The sequence below is a fragment of the Bombina bombina genome, chromosome 3 (genome assembly GCF_027579735.1).
Source record: "Bombina bombina isolate aBomBom1 chromosome 3, aBomBom1.pri, whole genome shotgun sequence".
NCBI lineage: Eukaryota > Metazoa > Chordata > Amphibia > Anura > Bombinatoridae > Bombina > Bombina bombina.
Genome location: NC_069501.1, coordinates 410,366,962 through 410,390,809, shown reverse-complemented (window position 1 = coordinate 410,390,809; position 23,848 = coordinate 410,366,962). Strand labels below are relative to the sequence as shown.

At 37.9% G+C, this 23,848-nt stretch overlaps 1 protein-coding gene across 2 annotated transcripts in view; it reads left to right on the top strand.

Annotated features, from left to right (window-relative positions):
* IKBKE (inhibitor of nuclear factor kappa B kinase subunit epsilon) overlaps positions 1-21,207 on the top strand; it is a 277,152-nt gene extending 255,945 nt beyond the window's left edge. For both annotated transcript variants that reach the window (XM_053706599.1, XM_053706595.1), the window contains 6 exons: positions 2,482-2,521; positions 2,606-2,704; positions 4,384-4,480; positions 8,729-8,826; positions 17,476-17,547; positions 18,818-21,207. In XM_053706599.1, coding sequence (XP_053562574.1) covers positions 2,482-2,521; positions 2,606-2,704; positions 4,384-4,480; positions 8,729-8,826; positions 17,476-17,547; positions 18,818-18,848 — 437 coding nt within the window. In that variant the 3' untranslated portion in view covers positions 18,849-21,207. The remainder of the gene's footprint in view (positions 1-2,481; positions 2,522-2,605; positions 2,705-4,383; positions 4,481-8,728; positions 8,827-17,475; positions 17,548-18,817) is intronic.
* Positions 21,208-23,848: the final 2,641 nt, after the last annotated feature.

Below are 23,848 nucleotides of genomic sequence, written 5' to 3'. Positions count from 1 at the left end.
CCTTGGTCCCAAACGGTCAGAAAATGGAAAAGTGCTGTGGTCATTAAGGGGTTAAAAGAGAATGCTGTTATTTTGAAATGGCAAACTTTTTGCTTTTTATTAGCACAAGCAAACTTGATAACTTGATATAGTTATTTTGACTGTGAAATGTTGAATTTCTTCTGGGGGTGGGGGAAAGGTCATACTGAATAAAGCCACAACACTGATTTAATATACGTAATTGCAGTTTTATTTTATTACTAGAGAACATTAGCTGGAGTGAGTGGGCGTAATGCGTGTGATTGGCTGTAACACCATCCCACACGTACATGAAAAAAAAGAAACAGACCAAAAAGAGAGGCGACGGGTATAGCTTATACATTTGCACCTGGAGGGTGCTAAATATTATTTAAACTTCAATAGCACCAGCCTATTGCAATCTTTTATGTATTTTAAGGAAGTCTTGTCTGTTTACTGTCCCTTTAATATTGAGATGTTGAATATGGACATTTCCTATTATGATGTTGAATGAAGAAATCTAATACTGTGAAGTTTAAAAGGGATAATTCAAATAAAATCACTAAATCATTTTGCTATTTTCATTCCAATAGTTAGTTTTTGTTACTGTGATGTTAAATAGGAAATATTTAATGTTAAATGAGGATTTTAATGATATATAGGATTATTAGTCTTTCTTGTATGAAATTACAGGTGACATCACTATAGTGTGAAATGTACAATAGTGTTTGCATAACATAATGAATAGCACTGCACGTTTTATTAGATACATAAATATCTGCTTTGGTAATAGTAGGAAGGTATTGCTTTGGTATTTTGTTGCTAAATAGGGAATAATAGTGGTGGTAAGATTGTGTTGTGTTGCATTATAATAATGTAGTCTTGGTTTATTTTTAGTTTGGTTAGCTCAGTAACTTTGTATGTGACGTACGTTTAATACTGAGTGATAAGGTGCAGTGCATGTATGGTAGTGATACAGAGGTCATTGAGAATAGTGTTAGTTCAGAGCTGTGCTTGCCTACAGCATAATGCAGATTGGCCCACAAGGCTATTAGCTAAGAGGTGGAAACGTCACCTCATTGAAAAAATTACCACTGCCGTGGGCTGTCAAAGCCGTTAAGCATTGAAACTTTGGCGAAATAAAGGCAACTTTTCATCAGTTTTTTTTAAATTGATGAATGAAGGTCGCCTTTATTTTTAGTGATGGTAAATCCTAGCGTTTTTGAAACACTAGGATTTACCATCGCTTTAAGGTGTTTAATATGGTGTGGTGAATATTTCAATGTCCAGAATCCTGACCATACAGCAGTATTTATAGTGATTGCTTCATATGTGAAGGAGATCATTTATATCTTTCCTTAATTTGCCTCAACATTAGATAGATAAAAAAACATGTGAAGGGGTATTTGCCTTATCTGCAAAACAATGCAAATTTTGCCATGAACAACTATTTCTTTCATAGAGGTGGTGAGAGTCCACAATCCTACACTCCTGTAAATTACTGTTTTCTACAACTTGGAGGAGGCACAGATTCCCAAACCCCAAGAGCTCTTTAAAAACCCTCCCACCTCACACATACCTGAGTCTTTATTTTGCCTTCATTAGACATGGTTGAAGAATGAAGATGCACATTTGATTCTCCAGAGAGAGGGTTTTTTCTCTACATATATATAATGATTTCAATGTTCCTTTTGCTTGATATTTATTTACTCATTTTCAAAATTCCCAATCCATAGAAATCACTGTAGTCCAGATCTGTAGCCACCCCCTAAAGTTAAACCCATCAAAGTGTTATCTCCAAAAGACTCATCACTATAATTTGTAAATCAATGACATCAGAGAAATTTATTTTGAACATCCATAGGGGACTCCTATTTAGAATCTGCTGTTTTGGGGCTTACATTATACATGAAGACATAACTACACTCCCTTTCCATATAGAGTATATGTGTTCTATGAGTGGGATCATGATTGGTTGGCTTGTCGGTCTTTGTACGTGTATAAATAGAAGCGCAATTAAACTAATACAACACATCTAGTGTGATTCATTTTCAATTTGTTACAGAACCACCTTCGAAAGGACATAACATGTCAAAATTAAACTTTCATGATTCAAAAACAGAATACAATTTTAAACAAACTTTCCAATTAAGGTCTATTATCAAATTGTGCGTTGTTCTATTTGTATCCTTTGTTGAAGAGCATACCTAGGTAGGCTTGGGAGCATGTACGTGTTGAGTACTATATGGAAGCAATACTTATAATGTTTTAAATTGTTAAAAACACTACTGCAATAGAGTACTCTAGACATGTTCTTCCACAAATGATATAAAAAGAATGAAGCAAATTAGATAATGGAAGCAAATTGGAAAGTTGTGGAAAATTGCATGCTCTATGTGAATCATGAACTTTTCATTTGGAATGTACTATCCCTTTAAATGCACTCTTTCATGTCACATTAAACATATTATTTTGTTTTTTTAGTGCTTGGTTACAATGAGAAGCAAATTCACAAACTGGATAAGTAAGTTGTATTCCTGTATTTATTTGACCTATTTCCTTATCTAATTATTGTGTCTAACTGATCCTTTTTTTTATATATATTCAGGCTAAACTTTGCACTTTGGGCCAAGAAAGTTCTGACCATATTCCAAGAGGTTACAGACAAATATCGTTCTGCTTTGGCTGCACATACCAAAAGGATGGGGTAAGGAACACTGATGTCTTTATCCACAGTTTGTGTGTTTGTTGGAGTAGCTCTGTTAGTCCAGTGATTCAGATGCCAGATGCAGTAAGTAGTAATACCTTTTTACTGCTCAAACAACACATTTTAAAAATATTTTTTAAAATGCATTGTAAAGCCACTAAAATGTATTGCTACTTTAATGGAAAGTAACGTCAAAATTATACTTTCATGATTCAGATAGAACGTCATTTTAATCAACTTTCCAATTTACTCCCTTGTCTTGGTATCCTTTGTTTAAGAGCATACCTAGGTATAGGCTGTCTACTTACTGGTAGATGCATAATATGCCTTTTGTCATTGGCTCACCTGGTGTGTTCAGCTAGCTCCCAGTAATGCATTGCTCCTAGTCCTTCAACAAAGGATATAAAGATAATGAAGCAAATTTAATAGTAGTCAATTAGAAAGTTATTTACTGTAAAATGATATGTTCTATCTGAATGATAAAGTTTCCTGCTATATTGTTATTATGTTGGTGTTTATATACGTGTGTGTGTGTTTCAGCTTCATGTGTATTTTATCTACAAACAAACTGTATATATAAAATATCACTAAACCCTGAATACTCAATACTAGACACAGGAAATCCTCTCTGCAGTTACGTAGCTCTTCCACTTAACAGTCCAATCATTAGAAAATAGCATACCCATAAAGCTCATGCCAGCAGCCCAGCTCCCCTCTTTAGGGCCGATTTATGAAAGTGCGAGCGGCCATGATGCGATGTAACGTGTTATATCTGCTGCACATTGATAAATGTGATGGCATTTATCATTGCACAAGCAGTTCTGGTGAACTGCTTGTGCAATGCCGCCCCCTGCAGATTCGTGGACAATCGGCCACTAGCAGGGGGTTTCTTTGTCTTTTTTAAAGGACCATTAAATACAGTAGAATTGCATAATCAACAAATTCATAATAAAAAGACAATATAATAACTCATAGGGGCCGATCTATCAAGCTCTGCAGGCTTGCCAGAAACAGCAGTTATGTAGCAGCGGTCTAAAGACCACTGGTCCATAACCCTGTCCGCCTGCTCTGATGAGGCGGACAGGAATCGCCGGAATTCAACCCGATCGAGTACGATCGGGTTGATTGACACCTCCCTGCTGGCGGCTGATTGGCCGCGAGTCTGCAGGGGGCGGCGTTGCACCAGCAGCTTTTGTGAACTGCTGGTGCAATGCTGAATACGGAGAGCGTATTGCTCTCCGCATTCAGCAAGGTCTTGCGGACCTGATCCGCACTGTCGGATCAGGTCCGCAAGACCTATGATTTTTTCTGATACTTCCATTTGCCCCCCCTTCCCATGTGTCATGTGACAGATATCACTCAGCCAATCACAAACACATAATCATATATACTGTGAACTCTTACACATACTCAGTAGGAGCTGGTGCCCTTAGAAGCCCAGACTGTTTCTATAGTGGGGTACCAGATTGGCCTAGAATCAACAATATAAGTATATATGACACTCAGTTAAACTCTCAGTTAAACATTAACATTAAATACTTTGATGTTGTTATTGTAGTAACTCATTTATAACTGTCCCGAACTGGCCTCAGCGGAGGAGATAAGTTTTAAATCTAGAAAAACCTAGGTTACAACATGGCAGCATCCATTATTTTTACTAATGTTTTTCTTCCTGCCAGGAGCATTTTAAACACTGAACAGCATTTAATGTTGGTGAATGGACACCTGGGCACCTGCATCAGGGAACTACGGAGCTACGAGGAGTTTGTAAATAATGTATGGTCTTTCATTTTATTGGTTTATTGTACTCATTTTATTTGAATGATGTGTGTGTTTTATTTTAAAATTACAAACAGTAAACATTCCACATAACACCTGACAACTGTTACAAACTGTCTCGGTATAGTGTAAAATATTATTAATTACTGTATAAAACATATTTGAAACCTCAGGTTTTTCAATTTTTAAATACAAACAAAAGTTTCCTTAAAAGAAACCTGAAACCCCAAAATGATTCAGATGATTGAGCATGCCATTTTAATCAATGTACCAATTTTTCTTCATTCTCTTGATATCCTTTTTTGAAAAGCCGATAGCGATGCTCAGGAGTGTGCACGTGTCTTCTGCACTGGATGGCAACACTATTTCCTGCCATGTAGTGCTCCAGACATGTGAACCTACCTACATACAGTAGGTATCTCTTTAACCCCTTAATGACCACAGCACTTTTCCATTTTCTGTCCGTTTGGGACCAAGGCTATTTTTACATTTCTGTGGTGTTTGTGTTTAGCTGTAATTTTCCTCATACTCATTTACTGTACCCACGCATATTATATACCGTTTTTCTCGCCATTAAATGGACTTTCTAAAGATACCATTATTTTCATCATATCTTATAATTTACTATAAAAAAAATTATAAAATATGAGGAAAAAATGGAAAAAAACGCAGTTTTTCTAACTTTGACCCCCAAAATCTGTTACATATCTACAACCACTAAAAAACACCCATGCTAAATAGTTTCTATATTTTGTCCTGAGTTTAGAAATACCCAATGTTTACATGTTCTTTGCTTTTTTTGCAAGTTATAGGGCAATAAATACAAGTAGCACTTTGCTATTTCCAAACCACTTTTTTTCAAAATTAGCGCTAGTTACATTGGGACACTGATATCTGTCTGGAATCCCTGAATATCCCTTGACATGTATATATATTTTTTTAGAAGACATCCCAAAGTATTGATCTAGGCCCATTTTGGTATATTTCATGCCACCATTTCACTACAAAATGCGATCAAATAAAAAAAAATGTTCACTTTTTCACAAATGTTTTCACAAACTTTAGGTTTCTCATTGAAATTATTTACAAACAACTTGTGCAATTATGGCATACATGGTTGTAAATGTTTCTCTGGGATCCCCTTTGTTCAAAAATAGCAGACATATATGGCTTTGGCATCGCTTTTTGGTATTTAGAAGGCCGCTAAATGCCGCTGCGCACCACACGTACATTATGCCCAGCAGTGAAGGGGTTAATTAGGGAGCATGTAGGGAGCTTGTAGTTTTAATTTTAGCTTTAGTGTAGTGTAGTAGACAACCCAAAGTATTGATCTAGGCCCATTTTGGTATATTTCATGCTACCATTTCACCGCCAAATGCGAACAAATAAAAATAAAACGTAAAATTTTCCCAATTTTCGGTTTCTCACTAAAATTATTTACAAACAGCTTGTGCAATTATGGCATAAATGGTTGTAAAAGCTTCTCTGGGATCCCCTTTGTTCAGAAATAGCAGACATATATGGCTTTGGCTTTGCTTTTTGGTAATTAGAAGGCAGCTAAATGCCGCTGCGCACCATACGTGTATAATGCCCAGCAGTGAAGGGGTTAATTAGGGAGCTTTTAGGGAGCTTGCAGGGTTAATTTTAGCTTTAGTGTAGGTATCAACCTCCCACATGACAAATCACACCCCCAGATCCCTCCCAAACAGCTCTCTCCGCTCCCCCCACCCCACAATTGTCCCCGCCATCTTAAGTACTGGCAGTAAGTCTGCCAGTACTAAAATAAGAGTTTTTTTGGGGTTTTTTTTTTTTTTAAATAATAATTCTGTTCTGTAGTATCCTCCCTTAGCCCCCAACCTCCCTGATCCCCCCCCAAACAGCTCTCTAACCCCCCTCTCTCTGCCTTATTGCGCCATATTGGGTACTGGCAGCTGTCTGCCAGTGCCCAGTTTTAAATCAAATATGTTTTTTTTTATTTTTATTTTTTAAAATACTATTTTCTGTAGTGTAGCTGCCCTCCCTCAACCCCCAACCCCCCAACCCCTGCCAGATCGCTAAACATTGTTTTGAGATGCCCACCCTCACTCCCACCGAGTACCATCATTGTTCCATAGTGTAGGGCTCCCGCCCGCGCGCGCGCCCGCTCCCGTGCACGCGCGCGCACCCGCTCCAGTTCACGCGCGCGCACCCGCACTCGATCCCGCCCCCCTTCCCACCGATGGCCGCCCACCCGCCTCCCTTGGTAAGCTCCCACCCACCAACGAATATGGCCATCAATGGCCGATGCAGAGAGGGCCACAGGGTGGCTCTCTGCATCGGACGGCTAAAAAATGTTATAGCAGGATGCCTCAATATCGAGGCATCACTGCTATAACATGAAAGCAGTTGGAAGTGATCAGGATTGCTTCCACTGCTTTCAAAGACCAACGACGTACAGGGTACGTCCTTGGTCGTTAACTGCATTTTTTTGCAGGACGTACCCAATACGTCGTTGGTCGTTAAGGGGTTAACAAAGAATACCACGAGAACAAAACAAATTTGATAATAGAAGTAAAATGGAACCCTTTTTTAAATTGTATTTTATGTCTGAATTTCAAATGAAATATTTGGGGTCTCATGTCCCTCATATTTCCCCGCCCACTAGTGAAGTAGGTCCCTTTAAGCCAGTCCAACGTATATTTCACCAAATACTGCATCAATTGAAACAATATTACTTTGTCTTCATAATTTTGAGCTAAGTTATAGCTCATGAATATGTGAGTACTGCACAAACTTAAAGGTATAGTATATTCCAAATGAAACTTATATGGTTTAGATACAGTGTGCATTTTAAAAAAGGAGACATTTTACTTAACCCCTTCACTACTGAGAATTTCAAAGAAAAACTTGCCAAAAGTACCAGAGACTTTTTAGCATTTTTGCTATCACTCCTTTTAAACAGAAATAGAGCCTTTTTTTAAAAAAAAATGTACCTATGGAATATATATATATATATATATATATATATATATTATTATTTTTTTAAAGTAGACAACCCAAGGTATTGATCTAGACCTATTTTGGTGTACTTGATGCCACCATTTGACTTACACAAAACTACTGCAGTCATAAGACAAATGGTTGTAAAAGTTTCTCTGGGATCGCCTTTGTTCAGAAGTAGCAGACATGCATGGCTTTCCGTCCTTACTCTCTCATCTCCCTGATCCCACCCCCAAACAGCTCTCTAACCCTCCCCCCTTCCACTGCTCTTCACCATATTTGTTATTGGTATGTTAGTAGCAAATTATTCTTTTTTTTCTGTAGTGTAGGGCCCCCATCCCCCTCCTAGGTCAACTTTTTCTGTAGTGTAGGGTCCCCCCTCCAGCCAATATTGTTCCATAGTGTAGGGCCCCATCCCTCCCTTTGCCTAATACTTTTCCGTAGTGTAGGCAACTCCGCCCACCCTCCTCTCTCTTGTTTTCCCAATGGCATCAGCAGAGAATCATTATAGAGAGTGACACAGACAGCTCTCATTAACGATCAGCTATCTGTCTTCATATGGTCAGTGCTCCCTTACCATATGAAGGCAGATGCCTTCTTCCCCTATCTGCAGTCTCCGCTGTCTATGCAGACAGCGGGGACCGCAGCATGTGCGTATGTGTTGGACATAGGTACTATGTCAGTGCAGTATGCTGGTTAAAGTACTGTGTGACGTAGTACCTATTTCAGATTTTCGCAAGGGGTTGAATGATCAAATTTGCTTTGTTTGTTCCATTTCATTTGTTCAGGAGTAAACCGAGTTAAGCTCATACCACAATAAAAAAGCAAATTTGATAATAGAAGAAAATTATTATTATTTTTTAAATTGCATGCTCAGTCAACAATCAACATTTAATTTTAACATTACTGTCCCTTTAAGGAAATAATGTTTTGAAAAATAATATTTCAATATTGTGTTTCCTTTCTATTTTAGGGGGGAAAAATGCTTTCTGTAAGACATAATTTTTACAGACTACTGGGACTTGAAAAATGAGATAGTCCCCATTGGGATATACAGTTTACCCTTTATTAGGAGTAGGACTATCTGATACATATATGATTTATAATAAAGGGTTTTTGTTTTTCTTCAGTAAATCGAGGAAGGCAAAATTGCTGAAACTTTTACCTATATTTTTGCTTTTCTGAGCCTAGAGGCCTGATGTGTAGTGAAGCTATTTTTCATTGGAAACGCTGACCATCTTGATTGTGTTTTTCTCTTGCTTGCAGGCCATAAATAGATTGACTCAGAAGATCCAGATAGCTTCAGTTCAAACAACTCAGAACACACCTTACCTTAGCCATGTGCCAGCAGATTTCAGTCTAAGGTGAGTTAATGTAATATTTCAGCAGTATTCCTAAAACGTGTTTGCTTGAGCTGCTAATCCTTTTCTACTCATGGGTTCTCATCCAAATTTTTGTCTCCTTTTCAAACATAATGCTAATAACAATGGGTGCAGCTGTGATGTTGTGGTGGCTAAATAATCTTACCAAATGAAGGGCAACATTGCTGGCATCTCCCTGGGCACATTGTTGCTGCATGTCTTTGATTTAAAGGGACAAAATAGTCAAGATTGAAACGCTCATGAGCAGATTGCAGTTCTGAAAAGAAGCTACCACTGTTTCAGTGGCATACACATATATGCTGTTTGTATCTTGTGCCCCAGCTTTTAAACACTATGCATGCTAAGAGAATCAGAAGGGGTTTGTATGATGCAAACTAAGTCATCAGTCGGTGCAGTGCATGATTTAGGGTTCACAGGAGGTGAGCAGCATATGTGCATATGCCACTGAAACAGTGCTTCCATTAAAAATGTAATTGTAATATAAAATTCTTAATTATATGTATTAAAACAACTTTACAATATACTTTCATTATTTATTTTTCCCTCTTTTCCTGTAGTTTAATTTGGAAAATTGTTGGCATTCCTGTTAGAACTGAAGTGCACACTCCATAATTAACTCAGCTAAATTCCACACAGTCATTGGTTGCACACCATAGTGATCCATTTATAACTGTCCCTGATTCCCCTTAGCAGAGAAGGAAACTAATATAAATGAATAAATATATCTACATGTTATTTACAGGCTAATCTTTGCATATATCATTCTGCCTAGCCTTTATGTATGTGTTTAATGTCCCTTTAAATGCACCCATAAACATTTCAATTTGGACTATTATGCCCATTTAGCAGATTAATGAGAGCATAATTCATATGGCACAATTTTAGTGACCGACACTTATCAACTTCTAACTGCCTCTATATTGTAAGCTATTGGCGGATTTATCTTTACCTTTCTTTTGTATAATATATTTTCTATTAATTTTAAAACATTTTTTAATTAATATTCTGTTGTACAAAAAGTATTTTTTAAAACAAATTTACAATATTCATGCTTTGGGGCCTATTTATCAAGGTCTGGCGGACCTGATCCGACACTGCGGATCAGGTCCGCCAGACCTCGCTGAATACGGCAAGCAATACGCTCGCCGTATTCAGTATTGCACCAGCAGCTCACAAGAGCTGCTGGTGCAACGCCGCCCCCTGCAGACTTGCGGCCAACGGGCCGCCTGCATGGGGGTATCAATCAACCCGATCGTACTCGATCGGGTTGATTTCCGGCGATGTGACCGCTGCTTCATAACTGCTGTTTCTGGCGAGCCTGCAGGATCGCCAGAAACACGGGGCATCAAGCTCCATACGGAGCTTGATACATATGCCCCTTTGTCTTTTGCCTTTCAACATAAAAAACAGCAAATTATGGATATTACCAAAATAATTTAATACACACATTAGTCATATACATTAATGTTTGTGTGTGTGACTTCTCCCAGCCTGTCTCCCCCTGATAAACTGGTCTGACTCAGTGGAGTAATGTAGAACCTCAGTTGCTATACTGCTCCCTTGTAGTCGTTTGACTCCTTTTGATATAAAACAAAATAATTTATTTTATTTTGCTTCTTTTTGGGAACCCCCTCTGCTAATGCATGTCTTAGACTTAGACTATAGATTACGAGTTTTGCGATATGAGTGAAAAAGCCGCGTTAAGACTCTTTTTCACTACCGCTGGTATTACGAGTCTTGCAGGTTTAGCTGCACCGCACACTTTTTTGGCCAGAACGCAACGTAACTACCGCAGCTTTCAAAAAGTCCTTTTTCAATGGGACTTCCTTAGCGCCGGTATTACGAGTTTGCCTGGGAGGCCAAAAAATGAGCGGTACAGCCAATACCGTCAAGATCCATACCGTAAACTGAAAGTCAGTAGTTATGGTTTTTATGCTACAACGCTGTAACATAAAACTCATAACTAAAGTGCTAAAAAGTACACTAACACCCATAAACTACCTATTAACCCCTAAACCGAGGCCCTCCTGCATTGCAAACACTAAAATAAAATTATTAACCCCTAATCTGCCGCTCCGGACATCGCCGCCACTATAATAAACATATTAACCCCTAAACCGCAGTACTCCTGCATCGCAAACACTAGTTAAATATTATTAACCCCTAATCTGCCGCCCCAACGTCATCGCTACCTACTTACACTTATTAACCCCTAATCTGCCGCCCCCAACGTCGCCGCCACTATACTAAAGTTATAAACCCCTAAACCTAACCCTAAGTCTAACCCTAACACTTTAATATAATTAAAATAAATCTAATAAAAAATTCCGATCATTAACTAAATAATTCCAATTTAAAACTAAATACTTACCTATAAAATAAACCCTAAGCTAGCTACAATATAACTAATAGTTACATTGTATCTAGTTTAGGTTTTAGTTTTATTTTACAGCTAAGTTTGTATTTATTTTAACTAGGTAGACTAGTTAGTAAATAGTTATTAACTATTTACTAACTACCTAGCTAAAATAAATAAAAACTTACCTGTAAAATAAAACCTAACCTGAGTTACACTAACACCTAACCTTACACTACAATTAAATAAATTACATTAATTAAATCCAATTAACTAAATTACAAAAAAAAACACTAAATTACACAAAATAAAAAATAAATTATTGGATATTTAAATGAATTACACCTAATCTAATAGCCCTATCAAAATAAAAAAGCCCCCCCCCCCCCAAATAAAAACCCCCTAGCTGTTCAATCAGCCATTAGAATGCGAGCTCAATCCTATTGGCTGATTGAATCAGCCAATAGGATTGAAGCTCAATCCTATTTGCTGATTGCATCAGCCAATAGGATTTTTTCACCTTTAATTCCGATTGGCTGATAGAATTCTATCAGCCAATCGGAAGTCAAGGGACGCCATCTTGGATGACGTCACTTAAAGGAACCTTCATTCTTCAGTCGCCATGGAAAGAAGAGGATGCTCTGCGCCGAATGTCTTGAAGATGGAGCCGCTCCGCTCCGCGCCGGATGGATGAAGATAGAAGATGCCGTCTGGATGAAGATTTCTGCCCAGTTGGATGAAGACTTCTGCCGGCTTCGATGAGGACTTCTGCCGCTTCGTTGAGAATGGATGTCGGGTCTTCAAAAACTGTAAATGGATCTTCGGGGGTTAGAGTTAGGTTTTTTTAAGAGTTTATTGGGTGTGTTTTATTTTTAGATTAGAGTTTGGACAGAAAAAGAGCTAAATGCCCTTTTAAAGGCAATGCCCATCCAAATGCCATTTTCAGGGCAATGGGGAGCTTAGGTTTTTTAGCTTAGCTTAGGTTTTTTAGTTAGGATTTTATTTGGGGGGTTTGGTTGTGTGGGTTGATGGGTTTTACTGTTGGGGGGTTGTTTGTATTTTTTTTTACAGGTAAAAGAGCTGATTTCTTTGGGGCAATGCCCCACAAAAGGCCCTTTTAAGGGCTATTGGTAATTTACTGTAGGCTAGGTTTTTTTTAATTCTGGGTGGGTTTTTTATTTTGATAGGGCTATTAGATTAGGTGTAATTAGTTTAAATATTTGATCATTTCTTTTTTTATTTTGTGTAATTTAGTGGGGGGGGGTTGTAATTTAGTTAATTGTATTTAATTAATGTAATTTATTTAATCGTAGTGTAAGTTTAGGTGTTAGTGTAAGACAGGCTAGGTTTTATTTTACAGGTAAATGTATTTATTTTCAGCCAAACGGCACGCCATGCCTTGTTATTCGATAGCCCTTATTGTGGTTTACATACAAAGCAAGAAGAAAAAGAAAAAGAAAGAGGGGAGAGAAAGAAAGAAAAAAAAGAAAAAGGGGGGGGCAAAATCATATGAGGCATGCCCCTCCATTCCTCTACCCCCCTCAGCCCCTGACAGTCCGAAGGAACTGTTAGTTCCAATTGGGAAATTTGTTTCTTGCAATCGCGTTATTCAATCTTTCCGGTTCTCTGAAAGAATATATTAGCCGTATCTGTTCTACCTGAGAGAATGCCTGGATAAAACTCCTCCATTTGCCAAGAAAGCATTTAATCTGCGTTTCAGAATTAACTGTTGTATCAAATTGTTCCACTATCAATTGTCCCTTAATTTTATTGATACACTCTGATAGATTGGGAGCTTTCTTGGACTTCCAATGTTTCAAAATTAGTGACCTTCCTATTAGTATTACTGTATTCACAAATTTAAGATTGATCTGTGGTTTGGGGGTTTGACACATAAAAGTAATATCCTCTTTTTCTAGTTTTATCTTTTTTCCATTAATCCTATTCAGCCAATAGTTCAACTTACTCCAAAATTTTTGAATCTTTGGACAAGACCATAAGCAATGAGTTAGATCTGCTAGTGGGAGGCTACATTTGAAACACTTGTTTTCTATATTTTTATCCCATTTTGCTTTTACAGCTGGAGTAATGTATAACTTATTAATTATTTTCATATGGGACTCTCTCCAACCCGTGGATAAAGTTGCTTTATCTACCAGACTAAAACTCTTCTGTAATCTCTCTATTGGCTGCCGCCAGCTTGCTGCCAAAGCCCCTATTCTTGTTGTTTCCTGAAACGTTTTAATAGTTTTATACATAAAGGAAATAGAATAATTTCATTGACTGTATACATTTAAAACCATATTCATCCTTTCACCTAGGTTATCTTGTATAGATTCTTTATTAAGGATTTCTAAGAAGTGTCGTACTTGTAGATACGCAAAAAATTCATTATTTGGTATTTCAAATTCTCTTCTTAGATCTTGAAACGTTCTACAACCCTCAGTTTCATGTCCCGTAATTGTTGCACAAAAATTAAGCCCTTCCTTTCCCATCTATGAAATATTTTCGACTCTATTGCTGGTATAAAATTAGGGTATAAAATTATGGTATAAAATTATGTTCTTATAATTTAGAGAAGGGTATAAGGACAGATTATTGGAATCAATTAGAAATTTTTTTTTTTATTTATTTTAGCTAGGTAGCTAGTAAATAGTTAATAACTATTTACTAACTAGTCTACCTAGTTAAAATAAATACAAATTTGCCTGTGAAATAAAACTAAAACCTAAGCTAGCTACAATGTAACCATTAGTTATATTGTAGCTAGCTTAGGGTTTATTTTACAGGTAAGTATCTAATTTTAAATAGGAATTAGTTAATGATAGGAAGTTTACAGCTTACAATGTAGGGGAAAAAGATGTATGTTAGAACAAAATTTAAAGGACAAGATAGATGCATAGAACAAAACTGAAATGACAATAAAGCAGCAGTGACTGCTATTTTGTGGTGAAGTGAATATATAACTATGTTATATGTTACCATAATGTTTGGGTGTTTTATTCCAATACTGCAGTTTTGCAAGCAGAAACCGCTGCTGATCCAATCATGTGACTAGTGCTGCTGACTGGATCAGCAGTGATTTCCACTCAGGACCAGCAGTGCTCTGCAGTACTTGTACTGTGTGTTTAACTCCTTTTTCGGGACTGAACACATAGTAGTACAGAGTTACTAGTCTTAAATTTATACGCTCTAACAAATTTGAGCATCTGATTTTTTTGACTATGATGGCCCTTTAAAGGGACACTGTACTCAATCGTTTTCTATCATTGACATAAAAGAGAAGCATTTAATAATGAGCATTTGCAGAAAGTAGCTATTAGCCAATGAACATTAGGAGGAAGTACTTGTTACCAGGGTGGATACAAATCAATAATTTTAAACAAATAAAAAAATCTGATTTTTTTTAAATTTAAATAGGATTTTTTTTTTTTTAAATAAAATGTGTTTTGAGGCAAAATCTATCTAAAGATAGTTTTCTATTTAAGCTATATTATAATCCATAGGTTATTCATCCTGAAATAAGGATTCGTTTTTAATTATGTTGCATGAGGCTGGATATTCATGGTTTTTATGGTTAATCATTTTGATAAATTAATTCTATTAATCCATTTACAATGTCATGCTCTCCCAGAGGGTTCTGTAAGATTATTAGGGGCATTGTTTTCTATCTAAAAGATATTATCACATATTCTTGCTTGTGTAGTTCTCAATACTGTGACTGTGTCTGCAGAAATAACACGCCTCTTGTATGTTATAAATCATACAGTGTTGAGAAAAATACATAATTGTTCTTTTATGATTCAGATACAGCATACAATTTTAAACAAAGTTTTGGATTACTTTTATTATCAAAGTTGCTTAATTCTCTTGAGATCATTTACTGAATGCACTGCTGGGAGCCAGATTAACACATTGGACTAGATTACAAGTAGAGCTGTTAGCACGCACCATATTTGAATATCGCACCCGCATTAACTTATGCTGAAGTTAAAAGTAAACGTGCATCGCCGCGCGCAGTCTAAGCTTGCACTCGTCAGGTTAGCTTGAGTGAAGATCTCGCGTAAAGGGTTAGGGCTAAAAAAGTTGCATATAACACAACATAAATATATTTAACCCCTTAAGGATCACTCAATTTAAACAGTAATAGTGCCTTGTTTTTTTTATTTACCCATCAAAACTATATATTTTTGTAGAAAACTCAAAGTATTAATCTAGGCCCATTTTGGTATATTTCATCCCACCATTTTACAGCCAAATGCGATCAAATAAAAAAATCGTTAACTTTTTCACAAACTTTAGGTTTCTCACTGAAATTGTTTACATATAAACCAAGTCAGATTCATAATGAAGCCGTGTAGTTTTGAGGCATATGTTTGCCTATATATGCTTTTTTTGGCAGCCTTAGTAGGGTTTTACTTGTGATATTTTCACAGGCCATATAGAGACAGGAAGAAAAATGTGACATCTCAGTCTGAGTAGGATTTTCTAATCATTTTGTAAGTACTGGCTGGCATAGACAAGCTAATGTGAAATGGTCACAAATGAAGGTCCCAACACAGTGCATCATAGATTAGTTTTACTTCAGAACCTATTGGTGCTTCTGAAAATATGAAAGGACGCATAAACTGCATTCAAAAACCCATAAAACTTAAGTCAAATCCTGAATTTTCCCCTTTAGTTTAACACTGAAGTTTGCACTTCCTTAAAACACTAAAATGTATCTTTCTCCTTCACTAGAACCCTTTTTACTTTTCTTGATCCTTGAATGTCCCTTCATTAGAACCCTGAAACTTCTCCTTTCCATTTGCTAGAACCCTGTATTATTTTCTTCATTAAAACTCTGAGATTTCTCCTTTTCTACTTCACTACAATCCTGAAATATAGCCTCCCTCTTTACTAGAACCCTCAAATATACTCTTCCCCTTCTCTAGAACCCTGAAATATACCATTCCCTTTCTCTAGAACCGTGAAATATAACTGTCTTCTTCTCTAGAACCCTGAAATATAACCTTCTCCTTCACTAGAACCCTCAAATATACCCTTACCCTTCTCTAGAACCCTGAAATATACCCTTACCCTTTTCTAGAACCCTGAAATATAACTGTCCCCTTTTCTAGAACCCTGAAATATAACCTTCCCCTTCTGTAGAACCCTGAAATATAACCTCCATCTTCTGTAGAACCCTGAAATATAACCTTCCCCTTCTGTCGAACCCTGAAATATACCCTCCCCTTCTGTAGAACCCTGAAATATAACCTTCCCCTTCTGTAGAACCTTGAAATATACCCTCCCCTTCACTAAAACCCTGAAATATAACCTTCCCCTTCTGTAGAACCCTGAAATATACCCTCACCTTCTGTAGAACCCTGAAATATAACCTTCCCCTTCTGTAGAACCCTGAAATATACCCTCCCCTTCTGTAGAACCCTGAAATATAACCTCCCCCTTCTGTAGAACCCTGAAATATAACCTCCCCTTCTGTAGAACCCTGAAATATAACCTTCCCCTTCTGTAGAACCCTGAAATATAACCTTCCCCTTCTGTAGAACCCTGAAATATAACCTTCCCCTTCTCTAGAACCTTGAAATATACCCTCCCCTTCACTAGAACCCTGAAATATAACCTTCCCCTACTGTAGAACCCTGAACTATACCATCCCCTGCTCTAGAACCTGAAATATAACCATCCCCTTCACTAGAATCCTGAAAAATATATCTTCCCCTTCACTAGAACCCTGAAATAGTAGAACCCTGTAGAACCCTGAAATATACCCTCCCCTTCTCTATAACCCTGAAATATACCCTCCCCTTCTCTACAACCCTGAAATATACCCTCCCCTTCTCTACAACCCTGAAATATACCCTCCCCTTCTCTACAACCCTGAAATATAACCTTCCCCTACTCTAGAACCCTGAAATATAACCCTCCCTTTCTGTAGAACCCTGAAATAACCCTTCCCCTTTGCTAGATCTCTGAAAATGTCCCTTTTGTACACTTCTTCTCCCTGCACTTTTACCCTGAAATGTATTTTCATTTTTACTATAACTTCAAAACTACCAGTAAAAAAAAAAGTAGGAATAACTCATAAAACCCTTCTTAAAGCTGCCATCTTGTTATTTGTACATCTCTTAAAACAGACAGAACATTAAGGTTCAATGGAACATGTGGTGCCATATAGCATCTTGTTTGTATACACTGATAATGTTCCATTATAGGAAGGGACAGTCACATAGTAAAGGAAAAGCCTCATTTTGAAAGTTTCTCTGTCACAGGTTGTTGCAGCTCAGAGAACAGATGAAATCAGTGTCTTCAGAACTGGAGCAGAACAATACGTTTATAGAGAGGTAAGGGAACCTCCAATAAAGAATGTGGCCCTCTGCCGTATTTTATTTGTCTTTTATGGACTGGAGAAAAAAAAAACAAAGAGAGTAAAATAATTCAGATTTAAGAGTAAAAGCAAAGGTTTTGGCATTAAAGGGACATGAAACCCCAAAAAATTATTTTGTGATTCAGACAGAGCATAGCATTTTAAAAAAAAGTCTCCAATTTATTTCTATTATCAAATTTGCTTCACTCCCATGTGATATTCTGTGTTGACGAGATACCTAGGTAGGCATCTGGAGCACCACATGGCAGGAAATAGTGCTCTTGCAAATGGATAACGTTCTTGTAAGACTGCTGCCATATAGTGCTCCAGAAATGGGCTGGCTCCTGAGCTAACGTCCCTGCTTTTCAACAAAAGATACCAAGAGAATGTATAAAAATTGATAATAGAAATAAATGATTGTTTTTTACATCTGAATCATGAATGACAAAGTTTGCTTTTCACACCCCTTTAAGAAATAAACAATGTATTGACTTTAGTGCAAGTAAATTAATCAGTAAACCTGTTCGAATAACATTCCATGTAAATTGGGCAAGCTAAAAACATGTTGTTTCTTCAGAAAATAAAACAATATTTGCTTTATTAGGTGTGTTTCCCACACACCTACTGGATATATTGTTAATGTTTCTTGAGAACAAAAAACAGAAATATCCAATCAAAAGTCATTTTTTTGTGTGGTACAAAAAAATGTTTTTTAAGATGGAGCAGATTTATGGTCAGATAAAGATATAGCCCTAATCCTGTTGATAACCTACTATCCTAGAGTTATGGGGGACAATTTATTAAGTGCTGGGCGGACAGGATTCGCTGTAGCGAATCATGTCCACCCAGCATTGCTAAATGCCGACAACATACGCTGTCAGTATTTAACATTGCACAAGCATTTCTGGTGAAATGCTTGTGCAATTTCTGCCCCCTGCACATTCACTGCCAATTGAGCAGGGGGTGTCAATCATCCCAATTGTATTGGATCGGGATGATTGCAGTTGACAAGTTAAGGAGCAGCAGTCTTATGACCGCTGCTTCTTAATTTAAGTTTCCAGCGAGCCAGAGACTACGGGGGTAGATTTCAGCATCTGCTGCTTGTTAAATCTACCCCATGAGCTGGTTCCGCCCTTATTCTACAGATATGATCTCTGCCTATCCATTTATTGTTACCATAAAGGAGCAAAACCAGACTACCATCCTCTTCATGTTTATGTTTTTTTATCTGTTCTTCTTTACCACAGATTGGGCAGTGCCTTACCTCACGATGTTTGAAAACTGAGCCGTAATTCAACATTTTTTTTTCTTACCAATCCTAAAAAGTATATGAACCAGTAAATATGTGGACTTATATAACATCAAATGAATAGACTCTGGAAGAAATAGTGTATAACGATGTAGCTATTTTCATTTGTGAAGAAACATAATCAATAAGTTGCTACACAGTGAATTCAGAAGTGATAGTACAGCTGTGTCTGTGTTGATGTCAGCGACAAAGCGAATGCTGCTTGGAGAACGACCAATCTAGCAAAGACAAAAGCATATTCTCACTTTTCCTAGAAGATGACTTTTAGCGCTCTTCATGGCTGGAGCCAGTGTGATTGCAGACAAATGCAGTGTCTCTTAGGAAGACACTTTGTTCTTTTGTAAACTACAGTATATTAAACTAAACTTGTCTTTCCTGTGGAAAGAAGACTGTTTATAAAGGTGTCTTTATTGATAACTGTGCTGTAATGCTAAATTTAGGGGTTTTTGTTGTTTTTTAATCTACTGTAAAAACTTAAAGCCCGGGTTTTTTTCTTGAGAAAATCACGGCCAAAATGTGTTTTAAATGAGGAATAATTGTTTAGATTTTTTTTAGCCCATGTTTAAAGGGACATGAAACCCAACTTTTTTCATGAATCAGATAGAGCATATGATTTAAAGCAACTTTCTAATTTACTTCTAATACCAATTTTTATTCTCTTGGTACTGTTTGTTAAAAAACAGGGACATATTCTGGAGCACTATGGGGCAGCAGTTCTGCAAGAATGTTATCAATTTACAAGAGCACTATTTCCTGCCATGATGTAACGCTCCAGATGCCTACCTAGGTATCTCTTAAACACAGAGTATCAGGGGAACAAAGCAAATTTGATAATAGAAGGAAACTGGAAACTTTTTTAAAATTGAATGCTCTGTCTGAATTACAAAATTCATTTTTGGGTTTCATATCCCTATAAGTCTAGTCTTGTTAGAGAGGGATGCTTAACAGCGTACCGGTGACCTGTATAGAACTTTATAGATTTTAATAAAATTTTAAGGGACATTGTAATACAAACATGTATGTGCTCTAATTGATTAAACACATAGGTAAAGTCCCACAGGTCACAACCAGTGACTAAATTAGGAGCAGCAATTTCAAGCTTCTGATAATTACCAGCCATTTTCTATTTAAGAGACGAAGCACACACAGTTTTTAAGCAATAGTTAAATACATATTAAAGGTACAGTAAATTCAAAAGTAAACTTAAATGGATTGAACAGGTCATTACATTTTAAGCAAATTTCCAGTTTAAATTTTTTTATACATTTTGCTTGATGTCCTTTCTTAAAGAGTAATTGTAGCTTAGGAGTGTTCACCTGTTTTTATCCATCTGGCAGCAATGTTTATAGCAATGTTGTACATAGTTGCAAACACTGCTGCCATAGACTGCTATAGATATATTTACTCTCCTAAGCTACCTCGATTTACTCTTTCACAAAGGATACCACAAGAACAAAGCAAACTTGATAATAGAAGTAAATTGAAAAGTTATTTAAAATTGAATTTAATGCGCTGTCATGAAAGTTTAGTTATAACTTTAGTGTCCCTTTAAGATAGTCAGTAATGCATAAATGACATGCTCTAATAACACTTACTAATATATCACTTTTCTCCTGGTTTAAACATCATACATTTACATACTAGGGTTAGAAATGAGATTTTATAGTATTGAAAGGTCTGTGTAACAAATCCAGGGATGTGGCTTCTTTCACTGTGCTGGGGAGAGTGCTCTATAGAGGTGGGGTAAAAGCTGAAGCGCAACAGTTTGTTAATTTTTTAGCACATATAACTTCATTTAAATGGCTGGGCCCCTGATCATGCAGTGCTTATAAGACAGCAGGGCAATATTGAATAGTATTTGCCATATTATTGGCTACTAGTTTAGAGAATAGAGGATGGGTGTCGTGGCAAACTTTTGGCTGTCCAGTTAGGAACCTTACTGCTGCATATTGTGCCAACTGAAGGCAATAGGGGTAGATATTCTTTATTCATAATAAAGTGCTTTGCATTAGTCCAGATGCCATTTCAGAGCATGTCTTTTTGCATTAGAATGTACCTTTAAGAATCCTTCTGGCAGCATCAATAAAAAGGAGGTGGTTATAATGATTATTGTCACTAGTGGAGTAGGATGATAAAATACCAGATCATAGGAAGCCTTTGTAAATATGAAAAAACTATCTAATAATGAGGTTTCTCAGAAATGGGCATATGCTATATGGGGATGATTATCAGATTGACAGAGTCTGTAAGCTGTGCTGTATGTTTTCACCAAAATAGCAACCAATTGCTTTGGAATAAAGTATTTTTAAATAAAAAGCAAAAAACTGACTTTTTGTGGCATTTTTTTATGTTCATTATCTGGTTCAATAATTTTTTCCTTTCCTTCTTTTGGCAGTGAGAGATTCATAACCTATGAGAAATACTATTCCTGGCCGGCACCAGGAGGAGGCAAAGACACCCCTACCCTCCATTAGTCGTTTGTCTCATGGAGGTAGGCAGAGAGAGGTGCTTAAGAAGTTTATAATGGTTTGGCTCAGGAGAACTGGGGATCATGTATCCAAATAAATCTCTAAGGAGCATTGGAATATATAATTTGGGCTGCCGCTGGGTTTCTCATGCCTCTTTCCAGTCTACCTTATCCCCTGTCTGATAACGCGATGTGTTTCACACTAATTTATAGACTCAAATGGGTGAGTTGTGCCCTCTTTCATTGCATTTTGTGTAATAAAAAGGAGGTATAAGTCTTGTCCCTGTGTTACATCTTGGCCCCCTTGACAGGCAATTTGCCAATGTTACCCCCTGAGTACCGGGAAGGGTGGAAAGGTGCTATGGCACGGGCATGCAGGTTTCGGACAAGTGTTGGTACCTATATGGTCCTTTTAGGACCATTAGATAGTTGCGGCTAAGTGCTCATACAGGAGTTGCACTCGTGGTTGGTTGCCCGGTCATCCCGAGTCTACTGTTTTACTCATCCGATGTCGCCTGGTGTTGGAAGTTAAGCAGGTCCAGAACGGTTCTCTAAGGTTCATGGGGTACAAACCACCCCATGGTGATCAGATTGCGACTGAGGATCCAGGTTCGTCATGCACAGGGGATACTGTTGAGACTTTCAATCACTTGACTATATACCTGGCCCACAGTCCACGTAGAAGGCTTTGGTTGCTACAGGGCTTGATGGAGAGAATTACTCAACTCTGGTTGGAGTCTGTTGGTTGACGATCTTATGGCCTGTATATGGGCAGATGTATTGGATGAGCTAAGTGATGGCCAAGGATCAAGTTTTAACTTGAGGGTATACTTCTCTCTGGTTGGGAGCCGTGTGTGGCGATAGACGTCACGGCTGTCAATTCTAGGAGGACTTCTGAAGGGGATCCTTCAGTTGAATTTAAGAATGACTTTGCTTCCGTTGACCCTCCAGCAAATGAGTTGGAGGACTTGGTTTAATGTGCAACCACTTGGTTTTTTAGATAGGTTCTTGTCTACCCTGAAGACCCGGGCAGCTACATTGTCTGGAGAAGAATATTTTCCTAGTACAGGCTCGGGGCCTGGTACTAGGCAGAGAAACCTGTCTGTTTTCCCTGTTTTACCTATTATTGATGAGATAATTTATAGGGAAAATGAGGGGATAGGCTGTCCATTTGTTTCCTGTCCAAGAGGAATACGCTGTGGTGTGGAACAGTGTTCCTTCCATAAACAGTACAACATGCTCTACAGCTGAGCTCGGGGAGTTCAATGTTTTTATGTCCTTTTCTCCTCTTGGGGGGGGGGGGGTTAGAGGAATATCTCTTTGCCCTGTCTTTGCCCTGTCTCTTCAGGCTGCTGCTTTGTTTGAGCCAGCAGTGAGCATTACAGGAAGCTGCAAAATTCTGGTCAGGTTCAATAGTGAAGAGGATTATGGTGGTTTTCCTGGAGGAGATCCGGGACCAGGTCAGCTTTTTGGGTTTATCTAACGATTATGTCAGGGATGCTATCCTGCACATTGTACTTATCACTGCGAGGATCTCTGGTGTTGTAGATTTGGTTAGGCGAGCCCTCTGGGTTCTGTAACCCCCGGAGGACCACGTTCCTGAACAGGACCTTTTAGCTTTGTAGATTAGGGACAGGGCCTTAGTTGGTCAGATTTTAAAGTACCCTGTCAACTCAGTCAGGGGTGACTGTGGAGTTTCCTATGGTCAGGGTCCAGCAGATAAGCCGGTGGAGAGGTACACAAACGAGGATCACTCTGTATCTTATAAGGGTCTCCCTGCAACATTGGGCTGGGCAGCTTGGAGGATCATCCTTAGTCTGTTAGACAGAATGAAAGAGTTGAACCCAATCAGGCAAAGGCCCCCATAGGGGGCAGAGTTTCTTTGTATCTGAAGGATTGGGCCAGGTCAGTCTGGGACCCATGGGTACTGGATATTATCAGGGCTACAGGTTCTGTTTTAAGTCCCATCCTCCAAGGGACCATTTCGTTCCATCAAGGGTTCCAGAGGATTCTGTCAGAAGGGAGGCTCTGCTTTGTTGTGTGGATGACCTCCTTGACTTGGGAGCTTTAGCCTCTGTTCCGAAGTCTGAGAAGGGAAGCGGTTTTACTCTATCATCTATGTAGTTCCAAAGGAGGAAGGAGGATTGCGTCCTATTTTGGACTTGAAGGATTTAAACAGATCTGTTCAAGTTTGGATCTTCAAAGCGGAATCATTGAAATCCTTTCTTCTACTAGCTTAGGCAGGTCAATCTATGTCTACCATTGTCTTAAAGAATGCTTTTCTTCACATCCCAATGCATAAAGATTTTTTTAGTCTCTTGCGTTTGCCGTTTAGCTATGGCCCCTCAAGTCCTTACCAAGGTGCTTAAAGCTATTTTGGCTGGGGTTCGTCTATAGGGGATTGCAGTAGCCTCTTCGCTGGAGAATATTCTGGTTCAGGCTCCATCCCTGTGGGTAGCTCAGGACCACACTCAGTTATTTTGTGCCTTCGGGCACATGGTT